General features: G+C 39.5%; 1 protein-coding gene across 1 annotated transcript; it reads left to right on the top strand.

Moving 5' to 3' along the window:
- Positions 1–591: 591 nt before the first annotated feature.
- LOC131554705 (cell surface glycoprotein CD200 receptor 1-A-like) lies at positions 592–17927 on the top strand. Its single transcript, XM_058800257.1, has 6 exons — positions 592–709; positions 11752–12066; positions 12830–13084; positions 13875–13980; positions 14936–14984; positions 16266–17927. Exons 1-6 carry the CDS (start codon positions 622–624, stop codon positions 16386–16388), a joined length of 936 nt encoding a protein of 311 aa, XP_058656240.1. The 5' UTR covers positions 592–621; the 3' UTR covers positions 16389–17927.
- The last annotated feature ends 891 nt before the right edge of the window (positions 17928–18818 follow it).

Raw genomic sequence — 18818 nt, 5'->3', positions numbered from 1 at the left:
AGTGTAGAATTCCATGTGCTAAGTGGGTGCCTAAGAGAGAAATAATTAAAAATGTCACAATAGAGAAGATTTTAAGACTACTTTTTTTTTTTTTTTTTTTTTTTTTTTTTTTTGAGGAAGACATGTGGAAGAATTTAAGAATTTTCTTGGAGGTTGTGCCAAAGATGTGATAAACAACTAGCAGAAGTAAAAGCAGTGAGAAACATGAAGAAACATGAAGTCTCTCTCTAGTTTCCCAAGACTAAGATTTCCTTTTTGATATTAAACTCAGCATTGAATAATCTCCTCTGGTTTTACTCTCTGAACTCTGCTGCAGCGTTTATCTTCAGTCATCAGCCTCCTGAGGAGAGCCAATGAACGGAAGGCAGAATGCTCAGCCTGTTTCCTCAGTGTTTGCCTGGGTTCTCAGCACAGGAAGCTCTGAAAAGTCAGAAGGAGGAACCTCTCCAGCTTTGAGGAGCCAGTCAGCCCAGAGCATGCACAGCTGAAGGAGAGGCATGGGAAAGGGGAAGAGGAAACGCTGACGCTGGCTGCTGAGGATGTATTGGCAGGCTAGAAATGCTGCCCTGACCACAGTTAAGTTGGTGGAGGGATGGATGGAGTGAGGGAGCTGCCTGAGCCATGAAAGCAGGAACCAAGATGAAGATTGCTGGGAAGACCGTGTATGTTTTTGTGCTGCTCACCATCACCATGGTCATGAGATTAGCAGGTGAGTCTAACTGGACCAATTGGCCATTGGGATGTAAGAATGGGAAATGTGCAAAGCTCCTTTCTTTATAAAAGCTATAAATAGTTATATGTCTTGAATTAAGTGCTAAAAATTGTAATGCACAGTTAAGATAGGCTTTCCCAATACCCACTCCTGCTCATCTTTTCTTAGTGGTCACAAGGCTGCCAGGTATTTCCCTGTGACTTCTATATAGGCAACTATGTAGTGACCCTTAGCTGGGAGCATACAATTTGTCACAAATAGCCTTTTTACTAAGACCTCCAAATCACATCATCTGAGAAAATGAGTCTTTCAACACCCTAAAAATATGCCTGGGAAAGTGTTTGGGAACTTGAAGCTTTTGGACATATAGTTTCTGCTGAAGAGAGGCTGCAGGCACTCTGAAATAGGGCAGGGATCTCTTGGACCTTTCAGAGAAGTAGAAAGTCTGATGTGCTGATAGAGGGGAGGAGCTTCTGGAATTTTGTTCTAAGGTACATGGCCAGTATCAAGAAGGGAAAGGCTTTTGTACTAAGGGCAATGGCAGTCCAAATTTTCTGTCTTTCAGTGTATTTACTTCATTTTAATACAGTTTAACTACAGCAGTTAATGTTTCTCACATACTGCTCATTTGCATTTTCAGAGCCTATATTTTTCCAGACACCATAAAGCAATCCAGGGATTTGATGATGGGGCTAAGGATTTGAGGAACAGTTCCGGAAACTTAAACTGTTTCTGTACGGGAGGAGGAAGACAGATATGCCTGTGAGATCCAAATTCAACTTTGGACATCTCTGTATAATATGTAACACGCATGTGTCCATTCCTATTTTGGACAGATAGAACTAAACTTCATGGACATTGGTCAGAAAATAAAAATATCTCCTTTGTGGTATTTTAAAGCCAAACAGATGCAGTCATTGTTAGCAGTGATGGAACACCCATCTATAATGTCTGGTGTGATGAGGAGGGGTTCTAAATAGTTACCCCAGTGCTACCCACTGGAAAAAATTTAAATACTTCATGAACATTATTAACATTATTTGGATCATTAACCTCCCAACAGGCACACTGGTGGTAAAAGATCTGTCCCTATTCTCTAGGTAAGAACTGTCTCAAAAGAATACTGAGGAACCTGCTCAAGTTCATGCAGATCAATTATGGTAGCATTGAAGACAATCTACATTTTTGAAGACAGTTGCTCAAAAAGTAAAGGAGTGTGAATACATCACAGAATATTGAAGAAAAAGTGGGGAGACAAATAGAAATCCTACTGGCAAAAATTATTTTAAAAAATTCACTTTGCTGGAAATATTTTTAAAAAGTCCAATGCCAAAAAGTGGAGAGTTTTCACGCTAAGGTGTTTGGATTTTAACTTATTGGTGTCTTAGTTAACCAATTATATTGCCCTTCAAAGAATATAAAAAAGATGTTCCATTGAAATCTAATTTCACACCTGAAACCTCTTTCCTCAAACTGCTCCCAATAAAAAGCAGCCTACATTTGATGGGAAGTTTTTAGCTAGCACTGCTCCTTAACTTGTTTCCTTCAGTATGAGGGTGGCTCTTCTGAGTAAGATTTAGCAGCAAGGGTTTTTTCCTTCAGAGATCACAGGCTAAATGTGTCAAGCTGATCTAATGTGCATTTTCTGTCCAGATAATTTTAGTCTTCAGTGTTGCATGAAGCTCAGAAGGAACTATGTCCCCCCCTTCTGAAGACGAGAGCAAGCTACTCTGAAAGAAATGAAGTCATGGAAAATTTGTTGTATGTAACCAGACTTTATCTCCATTAACATTTTCCTTAACATTTCCTCAGCGTGTTGTTTTGGGTGACTGGGTTAGTTTTTACCACAGAAGATGGAGCAGCTCAGACAAAAGGATGAGGTTGCTTCCTAATTGTCATACCTAGATCTGCCCTCAGGTAGAGTTGGATAATAAACCACTGAAGTTGTTGGGGCATGATCTCTACTAAAAATCCTTTTGTGACAATCTTCAGTAGCAGCAGTGAAAAAGATTCAACATTAAAATATGTTTGCAATGCTCTGAAGGTTTCTCTAGTTAGCTAAGCACACACAACACCTCAAATGGTTGTGTATACTCCAAGGGAGAGTGGTAAGGACAGGCAAGGACTTCCATGAGAAGTCCATGCAATAAATCTCTTTTGTTTTTGAAATAACATTTGCAGCATTTGACTGGGTATGTACTGCCTCTGTAGTTTATCCTGTGACAATGGATATGTGCAAGAGCTTTACAGGAAGTTGCAAGATATCCATTATCAGTAAAGAGATGTAATTCCCTGTGGTTGTTCAGTTTTATCAATAGTGAAAAATTGAAGTCAGTGACATTGTGCTGGAATAATAGACTATGAGGTGAATGAAAGTAAAGTTAATTTACAGAGCAACCTAGCTACAGTTCAAGTTTGCCTGCATATATAACTTCCTTGAATGTTACTGCTTTCATTTTGTTTCTTTCCTTAATAAAACCAGTGCATTCTTTTTCACTAGTGTACTAGTATTTTATTGCCTTTTGACTATCTCTGCCCTAGTATGTTTCACTGCATCTGTCTCTGTTGACTTCTATTCTAGTTTATGATGGAATCTTGCTCCAGATACAAAAAATCATAGCCAAAAAATCTATTATGGTAAACTTACATTTGTCTTCATTTCACTATTTCCTTGCTGCTTCTTTGGGACAGTGTGCAGGAATTATTCTGACTTCTTTTACTCTAAAAGCATCTGAACGCAAGCAGACTGTTTTTCTCATCCAAATTCTTTAGAAAGAATTCTGTACCATTAAATAAAGCAAAAATTTTCATAGAACACATCTAAACTGCCATAGTCCAATCTTCAAAACACATCCTTATGATACCAACATTTTATTTTGCTGTGGTCCAAACACAGAGTGTGTTTTTGCCTCAACTTGTGTGCTGTCAAAACCATGGAAAGAAGGAAGTTCAGTCTTCTAAACTGATCACATACTTCATAACTTACAAAGCAAGCAGATTTTCTTTAACTGTGAATGCACTTCTAGAGGTAGGTGCTACTTAAAACTCACAGCTGATATATTTTGTAGTTAAGAGGTGCAATCATTCTTAAGAAAAAAGCATAGAGGATTTTCTTATGCTGCCTTGTCTTGGTGTTGAATAAGACAGTGCTGGGATGAAAACTGCAATACTAAAGGTAAGCACTAAACAAGGTATGACTGTGCTTTAACCATATAAAAGTGAGGTCAGAAGTATGTTTTCATAGCATTTTGTTATCTGCTCTCTGCAAAGTATGAAAAAGAAGGCACACAACCTACAGTTTCAGAAAATGATCTATTTTTGTTTAGAATAGTAGGAAAATGCTGCTTAAGCATGAGTGAAGAGTACTTGGTTTATTTTTCTTCTCATGTGGCCGAGAGTAAAAGGCCAAGTTCAGCACATAAAACAAAATATAAAACAATCTGTATCTGTTTCTATACTGAGAACTGGAATCACTTTGTCACACATGGTGTCACAGTGCTACTCTGAAAGCAATACTACCCAAGGCACTTTGACATCAGGTGCAAATCCCTTTTGCCCTCATCCATTCCAGCTCACATTCTGCAAGAAGAAAGATTTACTTACTTTGCACAGTTCAGAAGTAGCAAAGTTCAAAGTTTACTGCCAGACTGATATACTGTGTGACAGCTTATTAAGCTCAGTGATGATTTATTATCAGCTGAGGATATAACAGTGTTTGTTCTCTTCATTTAAGAAATGTACCTATCCTTTTTTTTTTCCTACAGTCATATTATATTGAGACATAACCTATTTACATGGGGATAAATCACTGAATTGCTGGATCAAATTGAAGGCATTTTATTAGAAAACACTTTTCAAAAACAATTTGATCATCAAAACAAGTACCCATTTTATTGAAAAGCTGGTTTAAATACTGATTAAGGCATGGTTCTGTATTCGACTTTCCAGTCAAAATTTGTTGGACTACCTATTTTTTATTATTACGACATTTTTAGCGTCTAAATTTCAGCACATATCTAACATTCTACTTATCAAGGTCAACTGATTTTTCTTGTGTGACAGATCAACTATTTATACTAATAACACTGTGTTCTTCCTGCTTTCAACAAATTTCCTCACATGCTGCTGATACAGCCAATGCCTCTGTAAAAACTTAAATAAAAACTTAAATGGAATTTCAGCAAAAATCAGCTGCTGAGAAATATTATCAGCAAGCTATCTTAAAACTGGCACCACCATTTAATTACCTTTTCTTTCTCTCCTTAACCCAGTTCTTTATCCATCCTTGGACAATTGTAGTCTCTGTAGTTGTCCTTTATTCTTTCAGCTTAATTTTTTTTCAAGGGGACACTATATCGAACACATCTCTACCTAAGTGAGCTTTAGCATCTTTTCATTGCCTTCAAAATTAGCTGTCTTGAAATACTGCTTGAAAAGATACTAGAGAAAGCGTAAGAAAAATAGAAAAATTACACACTGGAAACTGGCAACTGGGATATTCCACCTTGAGAGGGAAGACTGAAACCTTGAGATCCCAATTGACTGCTATCAGTGTCCTCAGCGCTCTGCAACATATAAAGTCATGTTGAAGTTGGCAATCTTAAAAAATCCAGCCATTCTAGGAGTACTTCATATTGCAAAACCAAAGGCAAAGAGCATGAGAGTACTATCTCAGTTTGCATGAAACAGCAAGAAAAAGTGATAATACTTAATACTTTTCTTGGTGGTAAGAAAAGTACTGCAAGTGGCATGGTAGTGGTCACAGAAAATAAATGTGTTAAAAGAAGAACAAAATAACAATTTTGAGTATGAGGAAAAAAGGAATTTTGAAGATAAAGGAAATTCCTAACTAGAATGAAAGGAAAATAAAACATCTTTTCAAGGAATAATGATAACTATGGGTAAAAGACTGTGAGTGTGAAACTAGCAATAAAGGTATAACTCTGTTTTAATATGTCCTGTTAAAGATACATCCGTGCTCAAAAAGCTGTGATCTAGGTTTCAGGAAACAGAGGCTTATGAACTTAGGTCAGCTATTTGATGTGTTTCTATAATGAAATTTAAAGTCATCTAACTACTTGCTTCTCACCCGAAACACAGGAGAGGTTTTTAGCCCACACTCCATCCTGTGCTGTTGTGACTGTGTTTTCAAAGTCACAAAGCTACACTATATAAGAATCTGTCAGTACATCAGCAATTCCTACCCTAGTACAAAGCACTTCTCTTTATCTTTCATTTCATTCCAGACAAACCTTGCTGGGTGTCGCAGGAACCCTGTGGCAGTAGAAGGGGAAAAAAGATGCACAACGCAGACTTGTATCTGAACTCTTCCAAGCATCCAGTGCTGCCTTTTTGCTTACAACTTGCTGTGACTCATATACTACATTCATTCCAAGATACAGTTAGTCACTGGCTGTGGTATGATCATTGTTTCAGTTCATTATATCTCTAAGTTTAATACCTACAGAGGGTGTAGGGGGATGATGCATCAAAATGCTCTGGTAAATTATTACTGTAAGAAATAAAGAATCAAGAGGATGTCTGAGAAATATGTCTGAGAAAGTAAAGTAGTCTCTTTAAAATGCAAAAAACTCTTTAACAGTTAAATTTTGCAAGAGACTGTCATGGAAATTGAGGCAATAAAAATTTCTACTGTGGTTTAAAACCTGCTATGAAGAATAACAGAGGCTGGAAATCTTTCGTGTTTGAAAGTAGCACTTTCAACCTGCATAGCTGTCTCTGATTTTGCAGTGATTCCCCTCAGAAGTTTAGTGGCTTTTCACTCAAATGTTCCTGTTTTTAAAACCTTTGTTATTTTAGTGTGAGAAAGTCTCTGAGAAATAGGAGAAATGACAAAATCAGTGATACTGAAAATAAGCTGGTGCAACTAGTTATTCATGAGAGCTTTCAAACACACTGCAAAAACCACACTGAAAATAACAGAGCAAATTTTTTCCCCCAGTCTTTTCAAATTATAGTAAGCTTACAATGACAACAATAACCAGCACATTTTTGAAACACAAATGTGAACTCCTCAACCAAGTTTATTTTTTCCATAAAAGTGGAATCTGTCAGTGCATTGGAATGTGCACTCAGTGCACTGCAATACAGCTTGAGAACCTTCTCAGACATGGCTTGAAGTCTTCTGCAAGTCAAGGAGAGACAATGAGATGGCATAATTGGATTTCAGAGGCTGCAGTCAAACTGGAGAACCTCAGTCTAAAGGCCTGCTACTATCAGATGAGTCTCCAAGGTGAAACCTGGTCACAATGGATTTGCATTCACAACCAAAATAAAATGGTTCAGTTTGGTGCTGTACAGAACTCCCAGAACCTGACTCCTCTGTTTTCCACATCAGTGTGACAGACAGTACATACTTCTGGTTTCCTGAGCTTTGCTCTTTCTGGCTAACAGAAAAAAACAATTGCTGTTTTCCAGTCAACTCAATTGTGAAGAACATAACTGAAAATGAGATGTTATTTACAATAAATATGCAATCCTTTATTTCATATCTCTTGTGTGCGATGAAATAACAGTGCTGACATTTAATTACCATCCCATAGTTAGCACTGCACCAAGATGAGCTTGATAGCTCAGACCTTCAAATCTCTTGTTTTCTTCAGGCCCACAGAAGTTGAGGCCTTGCTGCACTAATTATCCCCTTTTTCAGCCACAGCAAGCTGTCGGTTCAGTTCAGCTGTAAGATGAGATTTCACCTCAAGAGCTGTAGCTGTGCAAAGTGCTGGTCTGAGCCTTTGAGCAGACAAATGCTGATGTGGATGTCATAAATCTGCCTTAATGCATTGGTCACAAACCAATTGGTTATCACAGAGGAAACAGCAGCAAATTACTTTTAGCCATTTTGCAGCATGAAAAGACCATTCCAGAAGACAGTGGTGTGGTGAGAGGTCTGAATTAAAATACTTGCAGCACTGAACATTTTCTCTTAACAGAAGTGGAATACTGTGCTGGTTTTTAGCAGGGAGAGAACTCATTTTCTTCATAGTGGTTTCTATGGAGCTGGATTTGTGCTGGAAACTGTGTTGACATTACAGAGATGTTTTGAGCAGTGCTTACACAGAGCCAAGGCCTTTTCTGATTCTCACACCACCACTGAGTGGACTGTGGTCCAAAAGAGCTGGGAGGGAACACAGCCAGGACAGCTGACCCCAGCTGGCCATAGGGATATTCCAGACCATGTGGCATCATGCTCAGCATATAAAACTGGGGGAAGAACAAAGAAGGGATGCTTGGAGCTATGATGTTTGTCTTCCCAAGTCACCATTATGCATGATACAGTCCTGCTTTCCTGTAAATGGCTGAACACCTACCTGCCCTTGAGATATCTTGTTTTTCTTGTGTGCATAGCTTTTGCTTTACCTATTAACCTCTGAGTTTTCTCACCTTTCTGATTCTCTCCCCATCCCACTGTAGGGGGAGTCTACGAGAGTGAGCTTGTGGCTGTGTGGGGCTTTGTTGCCAGCTGGGATTAAACCACAAAAAACACTTCTGTTTGTTTAGTTCTCCTGTAGAGGAGACACACACCCTCTAGGTTTAGTGAAATTCCCAGAGGAAAGGGGAGATTGCACCTTCCCTCAGAGGTCCTGAGTACATATCCAAGAGCACAGGCTGGGGCAGGCAGCATAAGGAGGACAAAGGAAGCAGATCAGGAGACCTCGGCAAAGGGCTTGATTGTAGCAGGCCCACAAGAAGTCATGGAAGTGAGGGAAAAGGAGCCCAGGTGTGATCTTGTAAAAAATGTGCAACCTGACAAGTCAGCAAAAAGGTGTGGAGTAGAAAAGAGGACTGAGGGAAGGAACCTGTTCTTTAGGGACCGAGGGACCAAAGGAGATTTATTTTCATGTCTTTACTTTCATAAGTAAAGCCAGCAATTCTGTGTCCCCTGCAGACCTGTCACTTTATGATGTATTGATTTATATTCTAATAAAATATACTTTTAGATACTTAATGGTTTTTGGTATGCTGATTAGAAAGAGAAAGTAGAATATGTCCAACTTCAGTCCAATGAGAGGTCCTACCAACATCTTCAAAGAGGAGGAAATGCTAAGGCTGACCAGGAAGGATGGGATAGGGATGGGAATAACTTCTATTTAAGGAACTGCCTTTGTGCTTGAGGATCCCATAGCTATTTACACATTAACTTCTGAGAATATACATTTTGGATTGCTTCTGAATAAAGCTAATTCTGTGGTAAGATCTAGCAAGTTTTGACATTTCCTGGGATAATATCTTAGTTTGAAATAGAAGGTTCATCAGAAACTTCCATGAAAATAGATGACATTATTCTTCATGGTTTGGAAGCTCTCCATCAAGTATTACCCAGGTCCAGTCCTATTTTGCTTGTGAGTCACTTCAAAGTCACTTCAGAAACACAAATTAACCAAACCTTTAAGGATTTTTGGCAGACACATTCTTTTGTAAAAGAAATCAAAAGATCATGTTTCTAGCAGCATGTACCCAAAAAAAAGCAAATCAAGGAAGAAAATTCACAATTAATATTTACACTAATGCTGCTTACTTGCACTCTAGCAATAGAAGAGGGCAGTAAAGTGAAAGCGGTTTAACCTTTTATATTATAAGACCTCTTTGAAAAAGTATGAAGCTGTGTGGCTAGGATAAGCAAGATGATTTTTTAGTAATTGATGTGTCATCTGGGGAAATTCTTAAAGTCTTCCGAATCAATAACAAGATACAGGGAATTTCATAAGCCTTCTACAAATTTTCTGTAAACCTAAAATTGTATTTAAATTGATTCAGCAGATTCTAAGCTTTCTGATGTGGTTTCTTATTTGAAGTGAATGGTACCTGATTCATTCAGAGGAGAATATGACAAAAGGCATAGCAAAAAGCACCACTTTCACTGCCTCTTTCTTTACAGCCTTGAAGCTTGAAAACCCATTGTGTTGGGGAACTTTTACATTGCAATGAGCTGCTTAGGAGATGCTGAGTTGAAAGACAAGTAAATTTCTGCTGCTTTAATATGTAAATGGAAGTCTACCCAGTTCACTATGCACAACACTGTCATTCTTGCTCAACATTTGCAAACATAATCCAAAAAACCCCCAGCTCCAACACAGGGGCGGTTTGGGTGCTCAGGTTTGCTTAGTCATTTTCAGATGAGGTCAGCCATACTCTGCATGACTTGGAGCTCCGAGGCTCTCAGCAATGTTAAAGCAGGAGAGGAAACACTTTGCTGTCCAACTCTCAGAGGCACTCCTTGAACTCATCCAGAAACTATCACGGGACAAAAGACTTCTTTCAATTCCGCTCCTGGTAAAATCATCCGAGTTTAAAACACATACCTCACATTTTCTTGAATGCCATTTGGGAGAAAAATACTTGTCATTTAAAAACACCTCCAGAGTAATAATGTGTCACAGAACATTCTTAACAGCTGAAGTGTCTTCATCCAAAGGATACTTAATGCTCAAAATGAAAAGGCAAAAGCATTTGAAGGAATATGTAAGTTGAAATGCAGTGAAGTGTGCTCATTTTGCAAGTCAGAAATAATTTCCCCAGAAAACAGTCAAACAAAACCAAAAGTAGTTGAGCTGGAATGGTTCATTCGCTTAGATTCAAGAAGATAATGAGATATCAGACAATATTAATATGGTAAAACCAACAGTAGTTTTCTCAAAGAGGTCAATAGTAATGATTTGACTAATTACTTAAAGTTGATGCTCATTAAGACCACTTCCTATAGCATTGTGAATGTTTAAGAACTGGGCTTCACAGCGTGCAGGACAGCAGAAATAATATAATTCTGAATCTGGGTAAGTAGTAGCAAAACCCAACAAAGTCAGATCTTGTACCACGGAGGAGGATTGAAAGGGTTTCATTAATTCATGCAAAAATTGAATCTTATAATTCTTTGCACGTTCCAGATGTACTTTCAATTACTGCTTTAGTGTGTTTGCTGGTAAGCTTTGGGGAGGGGATTAATATTTTTGGAATGATGTGGGAAAAAATTATTTGTCAATAATACAGTACCAATCAGATTGGTTAACTTGAGCTGTCTGTCCAGATTAATATAGGTTTTGAAAGTAGTGCTCTGGTTTTCTCCTCACACATGGCTTTCAGACTAAAGCCATTACTCAGCCAAAGGAAAGAGCAACTCATTTCCACCACTGACAGAGAACTGAGAGATCAGTGGTTTACTGTCCCAAAGTTTAATGGCTGCCAACTAAAAGAGGAAATAAGTGATAAAGAGAGGTTTGTTTGGACTACAGCTGTGGGTATTATTCCTATAAAAGAAATAATTGTGAAGTTTCATTCACAAACATTGTGAAATCTAGGGATTGCTTGCTTTTAACTTCAGCAGAAGCCAGAGGACACAAAAGTCCCATTCCTTCAGCTACTCTTCACACTGGATTACAACCTGCTCTCAGACTCTTCTTTTCTCTCACCTCACAAAAGAGGCTGCCTGTGTACATGTAGGCAACACTAATGCACATATAAGAAAACCCTTAGCCATGAGGCAAAATCCTTCCTTCCCTCCCACACAAAGCTCCACCAGTGTTATGTGCACCTGTGTAATGCCTGAAAGGTGTAGACAAGGCCAAATCCCACTGTATGGGATTTCATATGAATGCAGAAGTAAAAGTTGTTTATTTTGTTGGCAGCAACAGTTAGAGAGAAAAGCCACTGTCGTGTGGCCAGATGCAAGAGTCACATTCCTGTATTTCAGGCCCCGTGAGCAGCCCACTGGAGGATTTGCTGACACAAGCACAGCCTTTGGATGCGGAACCACTGAAGACAATGGGCAGGAGTAGGGTCCTGTTCCAGTATCCAGTCTTATCCACTAAGATGATCCTCAGTGGGAAATTTGTATTGCAGGGGTTGGCTGTGACAGGCCACTGGATCCATAATCCACGGCTGTAGGAAGAGATGACAGACAACGTGCAGATGAGCACAGCCGTGGCCTCACGCTTGTTTGTAGCACTGCAGACATTTCCCTGTGAAGTCCAGACCACAACTCCTGGGCTCCCTCTCACACATTCTCTTTTTTTTCTCCTCAGGGCACAATTCCTCAGCCTTAGTGATGACTGTAGGTAACAGCTCAGTTCTCAACTGCTCTTTCAAAGGAAATATAACTCTGCTTAAATGGACAATAACCCCCAAGGCTGGAGGCCTGTGCACCTTGGTATACAGGGCTGATAAGAAGAAGACACACAGAACAACCTGCAGTGACAACATAAACTTGATATTCAGAGCAGATCTGCCTCCTGCCCTTGAGATACGGCAAGTGGGACTAGCCCAGGAGGGAAATTACAGCTGTGATGTGGCATCAGCAGAAGGGAATTTCCACAAAAGGTACCACCTGACCGTGCAGGGTAAGGAATGTGTAAAAGTGGAGCTGGTTTTTTTTTTAGACTAATGAAGGTAGGGTTAGATTAGATATTAGGAAGCTATTTGGTATTGTGAAGATAGTGCCACTGGAACACTGATTGTCCAGAGAAGCTGTCGACATCCCAGTGTTAAAGGCCAGGTTGGGTGGGACTTGAAGCACCCCAGACTTGTGGAAGGTGTCCCTTTGCATGGCAAGGTGGTTGGAACTAGAGGATCTTGAAGGTCCCTTCTAACCTAAGCCATTCTGTGATTCTTGCTGGGATAAACGCATGTATTTCATTGGGAGTATCTCTGTGTCTCCTTTCCCATCACTCTTCTCCCTTCTGCTGCTCCCTTTTTCCACTGTCCAGTTAGAAATGACAGGCACAAAGGAATTTCCCATGTGCACACAGAGGATATGAATGGCTGTGATGAGGCTCAGCTGGATGGGGGAGAGTTGGGCAGAAGGGAAAAGAGAGCTGTTCTTCATGCCGTGTGTGTTGGGCCTATGTTGTGGGTGGGATGGGATGGGATGGGATGGGATGGGATGGGATGGGATGGGATGGGATGGGATGGGATGGGATGGGATGGGATGGGATGGGGTGGGATAGGATGGGATGGGGTGGGATGGGGTGGGATGACAGCCCAGCCTTATTCTCCTCTTTTCACTGGGTTCAGTTCAGGTTCATTTTGGGCAGAGGACAAGACCAGCCCAGCCCGGCTGTGCCAAACTAACTGCATGCCTGTCCCCTTGTTGGTGCTTTGCAGCCCCCCCGAGGCTGAGCCTGTCCTGTGACGAGCAGGGCAGCCCCGTGTGCGAGGCAGCAGTGGGGAAGCCGCCGGCTCAGCTCTCCTGGGCCCCAGAGGGCAGCTCCACTGCAGAGGAGAAGTGCCATGACAACGGGACAGTGACTGTTCTCAGCAAGTTCACAGCATGTAGCACCAGTGTCACCAGTGTGATCACCTGCATGGTGTCCCACCCAGCTGGGAACTGGAACCAGTCCATAGCCTGCTGTCCCTCAGGTGAGCTTCCCTTTGTATGCTCCATGTTCAAACCCCTGTCCAGCTTTCTCAGCTCTTGTTCTTTCTAGGAAGGAAAATCTCTAAAATATACAGAAATCTTCAGTCAAGTCCTATAGAGACAAGAGTGTCATCCCTGACTGCCTTTGTCCAGAAACATTACTGGCTTCTTTGTGTTCTGGACATTATTTCCTAATGCTTTCTTCCCTAAGGGGGATATATATAAGTATGGTAGTATCCTTGTGGTAGTGGAAATGCTTATGGAAACAGGGAGAAAGCAGTCATTAACTTTGTATTCAAATAATCACTTGGAATGAGAATATTAGGATTATTTTTTTTTTTTTATGCAAACTTTAATATCATGGTAAGAGAAACGGAGAGCCAAGTCTCAAGTGGCTGGCAGAAAAAAATTACATTCCTTCATTCCAAATTGTGAATGTCTGATAACATATGACCCTTGGGTTCTGTTTTTTTGTTTTCTTGTTGCTTTTGAGAATATTTATGACTACTGAGAAATGATGAGTCCTTGAGAGGAACTCAGATGTGGCTTAGTGAAAATATATTATGAGTGGCCATTGTGACACTAGTGGAATCTAGTTTTGCCTGTGACAGATACTCCATTTGTACTTCTCAGCAAAGTTTCATTACTATATTCCTTTCTGCTGAAGGACATTCTATTTGTTTTACAAGCATGCTGAAAATGCATGTATGTTCTAAAGCAACTTTAATCTTCTACTGAAATAATACAGAAACTGAGCAGAAGATATAACTGAGACTGTCTCTTTATATTTAGAGAAAATCGTCACCAACGTTTTCCTGTATGCCTGCATCATTACTTGTGTTCTGATCATTATCACCTTGCTGGCTGCCATTTGCTATTTCAAGCTTCATGGTGATAGGTAGGTACTTATGCTAAGGTGCTAAGGAAAAATTGTCTAGTGCTAGAAGAAATTTTAAAATACTCTTTGTGTCTTGAAATCACATGATTCTGTCAGTCTGTGCTGCTGTGATTAACCAAATTAACTACATCAAATATTTCTGTACTGAAGACACTGTGCACTGTGCATTGCACACATCTTCACAGAATGATTCCCTGAGTAAAATATAAATGGGAAGAAGTTGGGCAAGGACCCTGATTGCATTGCCTCCTAAAGGGGAACACTTCTTTCTGATAGGAATCTGTGAGAGTAAATCTTCTTCAGATACTGTCATAGTCTGCCAGTATATTTCTTGGTTAGATCAGGGCACTGGTTCTGCTGACTAATAAGTTCCACTAAATGCCAGAGGACTGAACAATGCCAGCCTGCCATATGAGCAGAAGGGACAGCAGGTCTATCTTTATTTACTAAAAAATTCATTGAGTGAAGCTGGGCTCTGGTCCCTTTAGGATTTCCTATGGAAAGGAAAAAAAAAAAAAACCGAAGGAAAAAAAAAAGTAGTTCTGAGGAATACCTACAGAAATAATTTGTGGAGTGGAAGGATGAATTAGCACCTGTACTGAAAACCTCAGCTAGATTCCTCATTTGCCTGTTACAAACTGTTTTTCTCTCAGGCCTCTTCCTTCAGAGGTAAAGAATTAGTTCAATACCATTTCACTAACTGCAAAATGTATATCCTTACAGAGGGATTTGATTCTAATCTGCTTCCAATTTATGTATAAGCACCCACAAACATAAGAAAAAACTTCTTAAGAAAAGTAGGGTGCTATAATTTCAGGATCAAATGTCAAGGAGAGAGAGACATGAGAAGGTTTTACTCTTGAAGACAAGAAAAATAAATGTTTCATAAGCTTTTGATCAAAGAAACCAAGCTGTGATCCAGCTAAACATATTTTAATACCTTTCTTTTTCACAGACCATGCCACAGAACCAAACCTGAAATTGCTCCCATACATTCCCAACAGGTAAGGAGAATTATGGAAATTAGACCATCACCAAATCATGGTGATTCTGGTAGCCCTGGAAACATGATCAGTGAAAGGAAAACATTAGATTTTTACTCTCAGCTTTCAGCAAGTACTAGGGCATCTGATATATTTACTCTTAGCTCTTTATAGGACAAAATGAAGTTATTATCTTCACCATAACTTTGACTTGGAGCAAACACTAGAGGTGTGTTCCAACAGCAAACACTCAGCTAAAGCCCTCCTTTAACAAGGAGACAGTCCCCCCATATTTCCCTTGTCATATCACATACCCTGACCACAACTGCTCTCCAAATAATAGTCAGGAAGGGAGACAATAGCATGGGTTGGGAGGTATTAAGAAAAGTGTTATTGAACAAGAAGATTAAGCAACAAGATTAACAGACACCAAAATCAAAAGAATATCCCTTTTGGTGTCCAGAATGATAATTGTGTGAATTTTGAAGGCCACTCTTTATCTTGCATGGTCAATCCACAATTAAAGCAAAAATCATACTCAAGAACATGGAAGGAGAGCTGAGCTGCAAACTGGGAGATATTTTTGGATATCCTATGTTGTTAGAAGCTTCCTGTGTAACTGAGAAATTCACTTGTAAGCTGTCTCTGTTCTCTGCTGCCGAATCCAAATAACAGCATCTCTACACATACAAGATGTGTTACAATTATATTTTATCTGTGCACCTACAGTATACACTAGACTCAAATTCTGCCATCAACTTAAAAAGATGCTTCAGTTCCTAAAGAGACTTAGTCAATTCTAGTTATTAGTATTCCTGCTGTTCTGCTGGCCTCCCTCCCAGGTGCTGCTAACAGACACAGCAGCATTAATGTAAAATAATGGTTTAAGTACCAGCGTTCTTGCTGTCATGTCGCAGGACTTTGATTGGCATGTCTGTAGACTGAAATGCAGACTGATTAGGAATGAATCAAGGTCAAGACTATAGCCTATCATTTGCTCTTTCTAGAGAATCAGATCCTAATAAAAATTTTTTTCAGGCCAAAAAAAGGGAGTGGAAAGGAAGATAAAGCAGGCAAGTGAAACAATACCTCAGCTTCACACTCCAAATCTTTGATAGAAACAGCAATCCACATTCCTTGGTAGAAAAAGAAATGGAGGGGTTTTTTTTCCTGTAGCTGAAGAGGAGTAAATATGAGAGCACTATTTCCCAGTTATTTTCTTCAGTCCAGATGAAAGATTTGCAGAGCCTTGCCAAGCTAAATTCCTCCTTGTATTCACAGTTTTTGGTTTTGTTTTGCTAGGATGACACAATGGAAGTAGAACCTTATACTACTTATGTGCAGAAGGAAAATGTAATCTACAACTCAATGTCTGATCTGACAGTGGGGCAGGATCTTCCTCAAGACTTGTGTCCAGGAACATGAATGATTCAACAACATCAGAAAAGGAAAGAGATTCTTTATGGAAGACTGGTTATAGAAAGAAACCTGGAGGATTTCTTCAGATTTTGGGGCAGCACAGATCACTAGGTCTGTTTGAACACCTCTGCTTGCTGATGAGTCCATAATTCTTTTTTTCTCCCTGTTTTGCTTTCTTCCTTGGGAAAATGTGTTATTCCTTGGGAATATATGACTGACCACACACCATAGTTTTTCCTGGAAAAGAAGTTGTGACCAGTCTTCCTTTTGCTGTTGTTGGCTGGGGATCCTAGCTCTGTCAGTCACTTGTAGTTGTTACTTTGATGTGCTTGACACTATGATGTACACATTTGGGAGACCAGAGGAGTGTTCTGTCTGAACTGAAACAAAACACTCTCCCACCAACAGCCACTTTTTTCTAATACATATGTTAATAACACATGATCTGATGACCTACTGATCATCACTGAATACCTCAAACACCAGAAAATAATGGTAGGGAAGACTTAGATCTGAAAATGGAAATAAGGGGTAAATTTAGAAGGTCATCCGCTAAGAAGAAGACTGCACTAGCATGACTAATTCACTTGTTAGGTTCATATCCAGTATTTCATGCCATTATGGAGTGTCATCCATAAGAATCTGGACAAGTGGTGCTGCATCAGCTCTGGGGTCCCCTGCACAAGCAGGACATGGACCTGCTGGAGCAGATCCAAAAGAGGCCATCAAGATGATTAGAGGGATGGAACACCTCTCCTGTGTTTCCTCCTCTCTCAGTGAGGAAAGGCTGAGAGAGTTGGGATTGTTCAGCCTGGAAAAGAGAAGGCTTTGGGGTGACTGAGTTGTGGCCTTCCAGTACCTGAAGAGAACCTGCAAGAAAGACAGAAATGGACTTTTACAAGAGCATGAAGTGACAGGGTAGTGGGGAATGGATTCAGAATGAAAGAGAGTAGGTTTAGATAAAATATTAGGAGGAAATTCTTTTCTTTGAGGGTGGTGAGACATTGGAGTAGGTTGACAGAGAAGCTGTGGATGCCCCACCCATTGAAGTGTTCAAGAACAGGTTGGATGGAGCTCTGAGCAACCTGGTCTAGTGAAAGGTGACCCTGCCAGTGCCAGGGGCATGCACCTTGATGTTTTTTAAGGTCCCTTCCAACCCAAACCACTCTATGACTTTGTGATTTCCACTAAATATGTTCATTCTGTGTTTCAGATCACTAGTATGATTATTTTTCTATAAGATTCCATGAAGATATGGCATTCTTCTCTTTCTTAAGAGTATAAGCATTAAAATAGTGTAAAATAACCAAAACCAAAGTAAATATTTCACAAAACAAAACAAATACATATATATCTTATACAAAGGTGCAATAATGTACAAAAAAGATAAAATGCTTGCTAGTTGTAGTAATATTTATTTTTATTACCAAAACTGAAGTTTCGTTTCATTTGTATGTCTAGATATTTTACTGATATTCTTTTCAATGTACTTTCAAGTTCACTTTTTTATATGCAAATTAGCTTATGTAACTTATTGCATCTCATTTGGAGGTTACTTATTCTCACCTTCACAAAATATTCCTTGGAAATAAGTAAAATAAATTGTCCCCTATATAGTAGCAGTTGTCAAATTTTTTTTGATTGATGCCTTTCTAGTAAAAGTATGAACTGATTTTACAGTAAGAATAAAGAAACATGTTTATAAGCCTCTGTTGACTACCTCTTATTTCAGTATTTTAAAAGACTGACTGGGTACTGAGGCTGATTGCAGCATCAGAAGAACTGGATTTTTCCTTTAGATTTAGAAATAGCGTTTGACACACATTGTTAGAGCTGTCTTTTGAGCTAAGCTCCCAAGGACTATGACACAGTGCTTGGAAAACAGACTTCTAAGCTAATTACAGTTCCTAAATGTATTACTCATGTAAACTGATACAGTTGGTTATTTACTTTCACTCTAGAAGCTATCAAACAGCCACTCTTGCCAGGTGCTTTTTGCCAGCAAGTATTGCTTTTCTCCATTTTTGCATGTCATTTTAGAGTGGAAGGGATCAAAGCTGAGTATCAAGCAGCTACAAGCAACTTTTAAAGGAACTTTGGTTTCCAGCAACTGACCAAGGAAGAAAGCCAGCCAACACAGGCATAATCCTCTGAAATTCCTCACTTAAAATAGGTGTTATACTGACCAGTGATCTGTTTTTCCCACTCAAAACCAGAGTGACATCACATCTTAAGACTGTTTTTCTGTGGACTGGAAAGTGTTTTACATTGTTCAGTGTTCATAAATGGGGTTCATCAGCTCTTGAAGGTAGATTGTTGCCAGTTCATAAGCAATATATATTCACTGAAGTGTATTACCTGCAAACCTGCTGTCTAGCTGTAGGGTTTTATCATCCTTCACAGGCCTATTACACTGGACTAAATCACATAAGTTCC

The sequence above is a fragment of the Ammospiza caudacuta genome, chromosome 2 (assembly GCF_027887145.1).
Source record: "Ammospiza caudacuta isolate bAmmCau1 chromosome 2, bAmmCau1.pri, whole genome shotgun sequence".
Lineage (NCBI taxonomy): Eukaryota > Metazoa > Chordata > Aves > Passeriformes > Passerellidae > Ammospiza > Ammospiza caudacuta.
The sequence above is the reverse complement of the archived record's forward strand: the minus strand, read 5'-3'. Positions and strand labels throughout refer to the sequence as shown.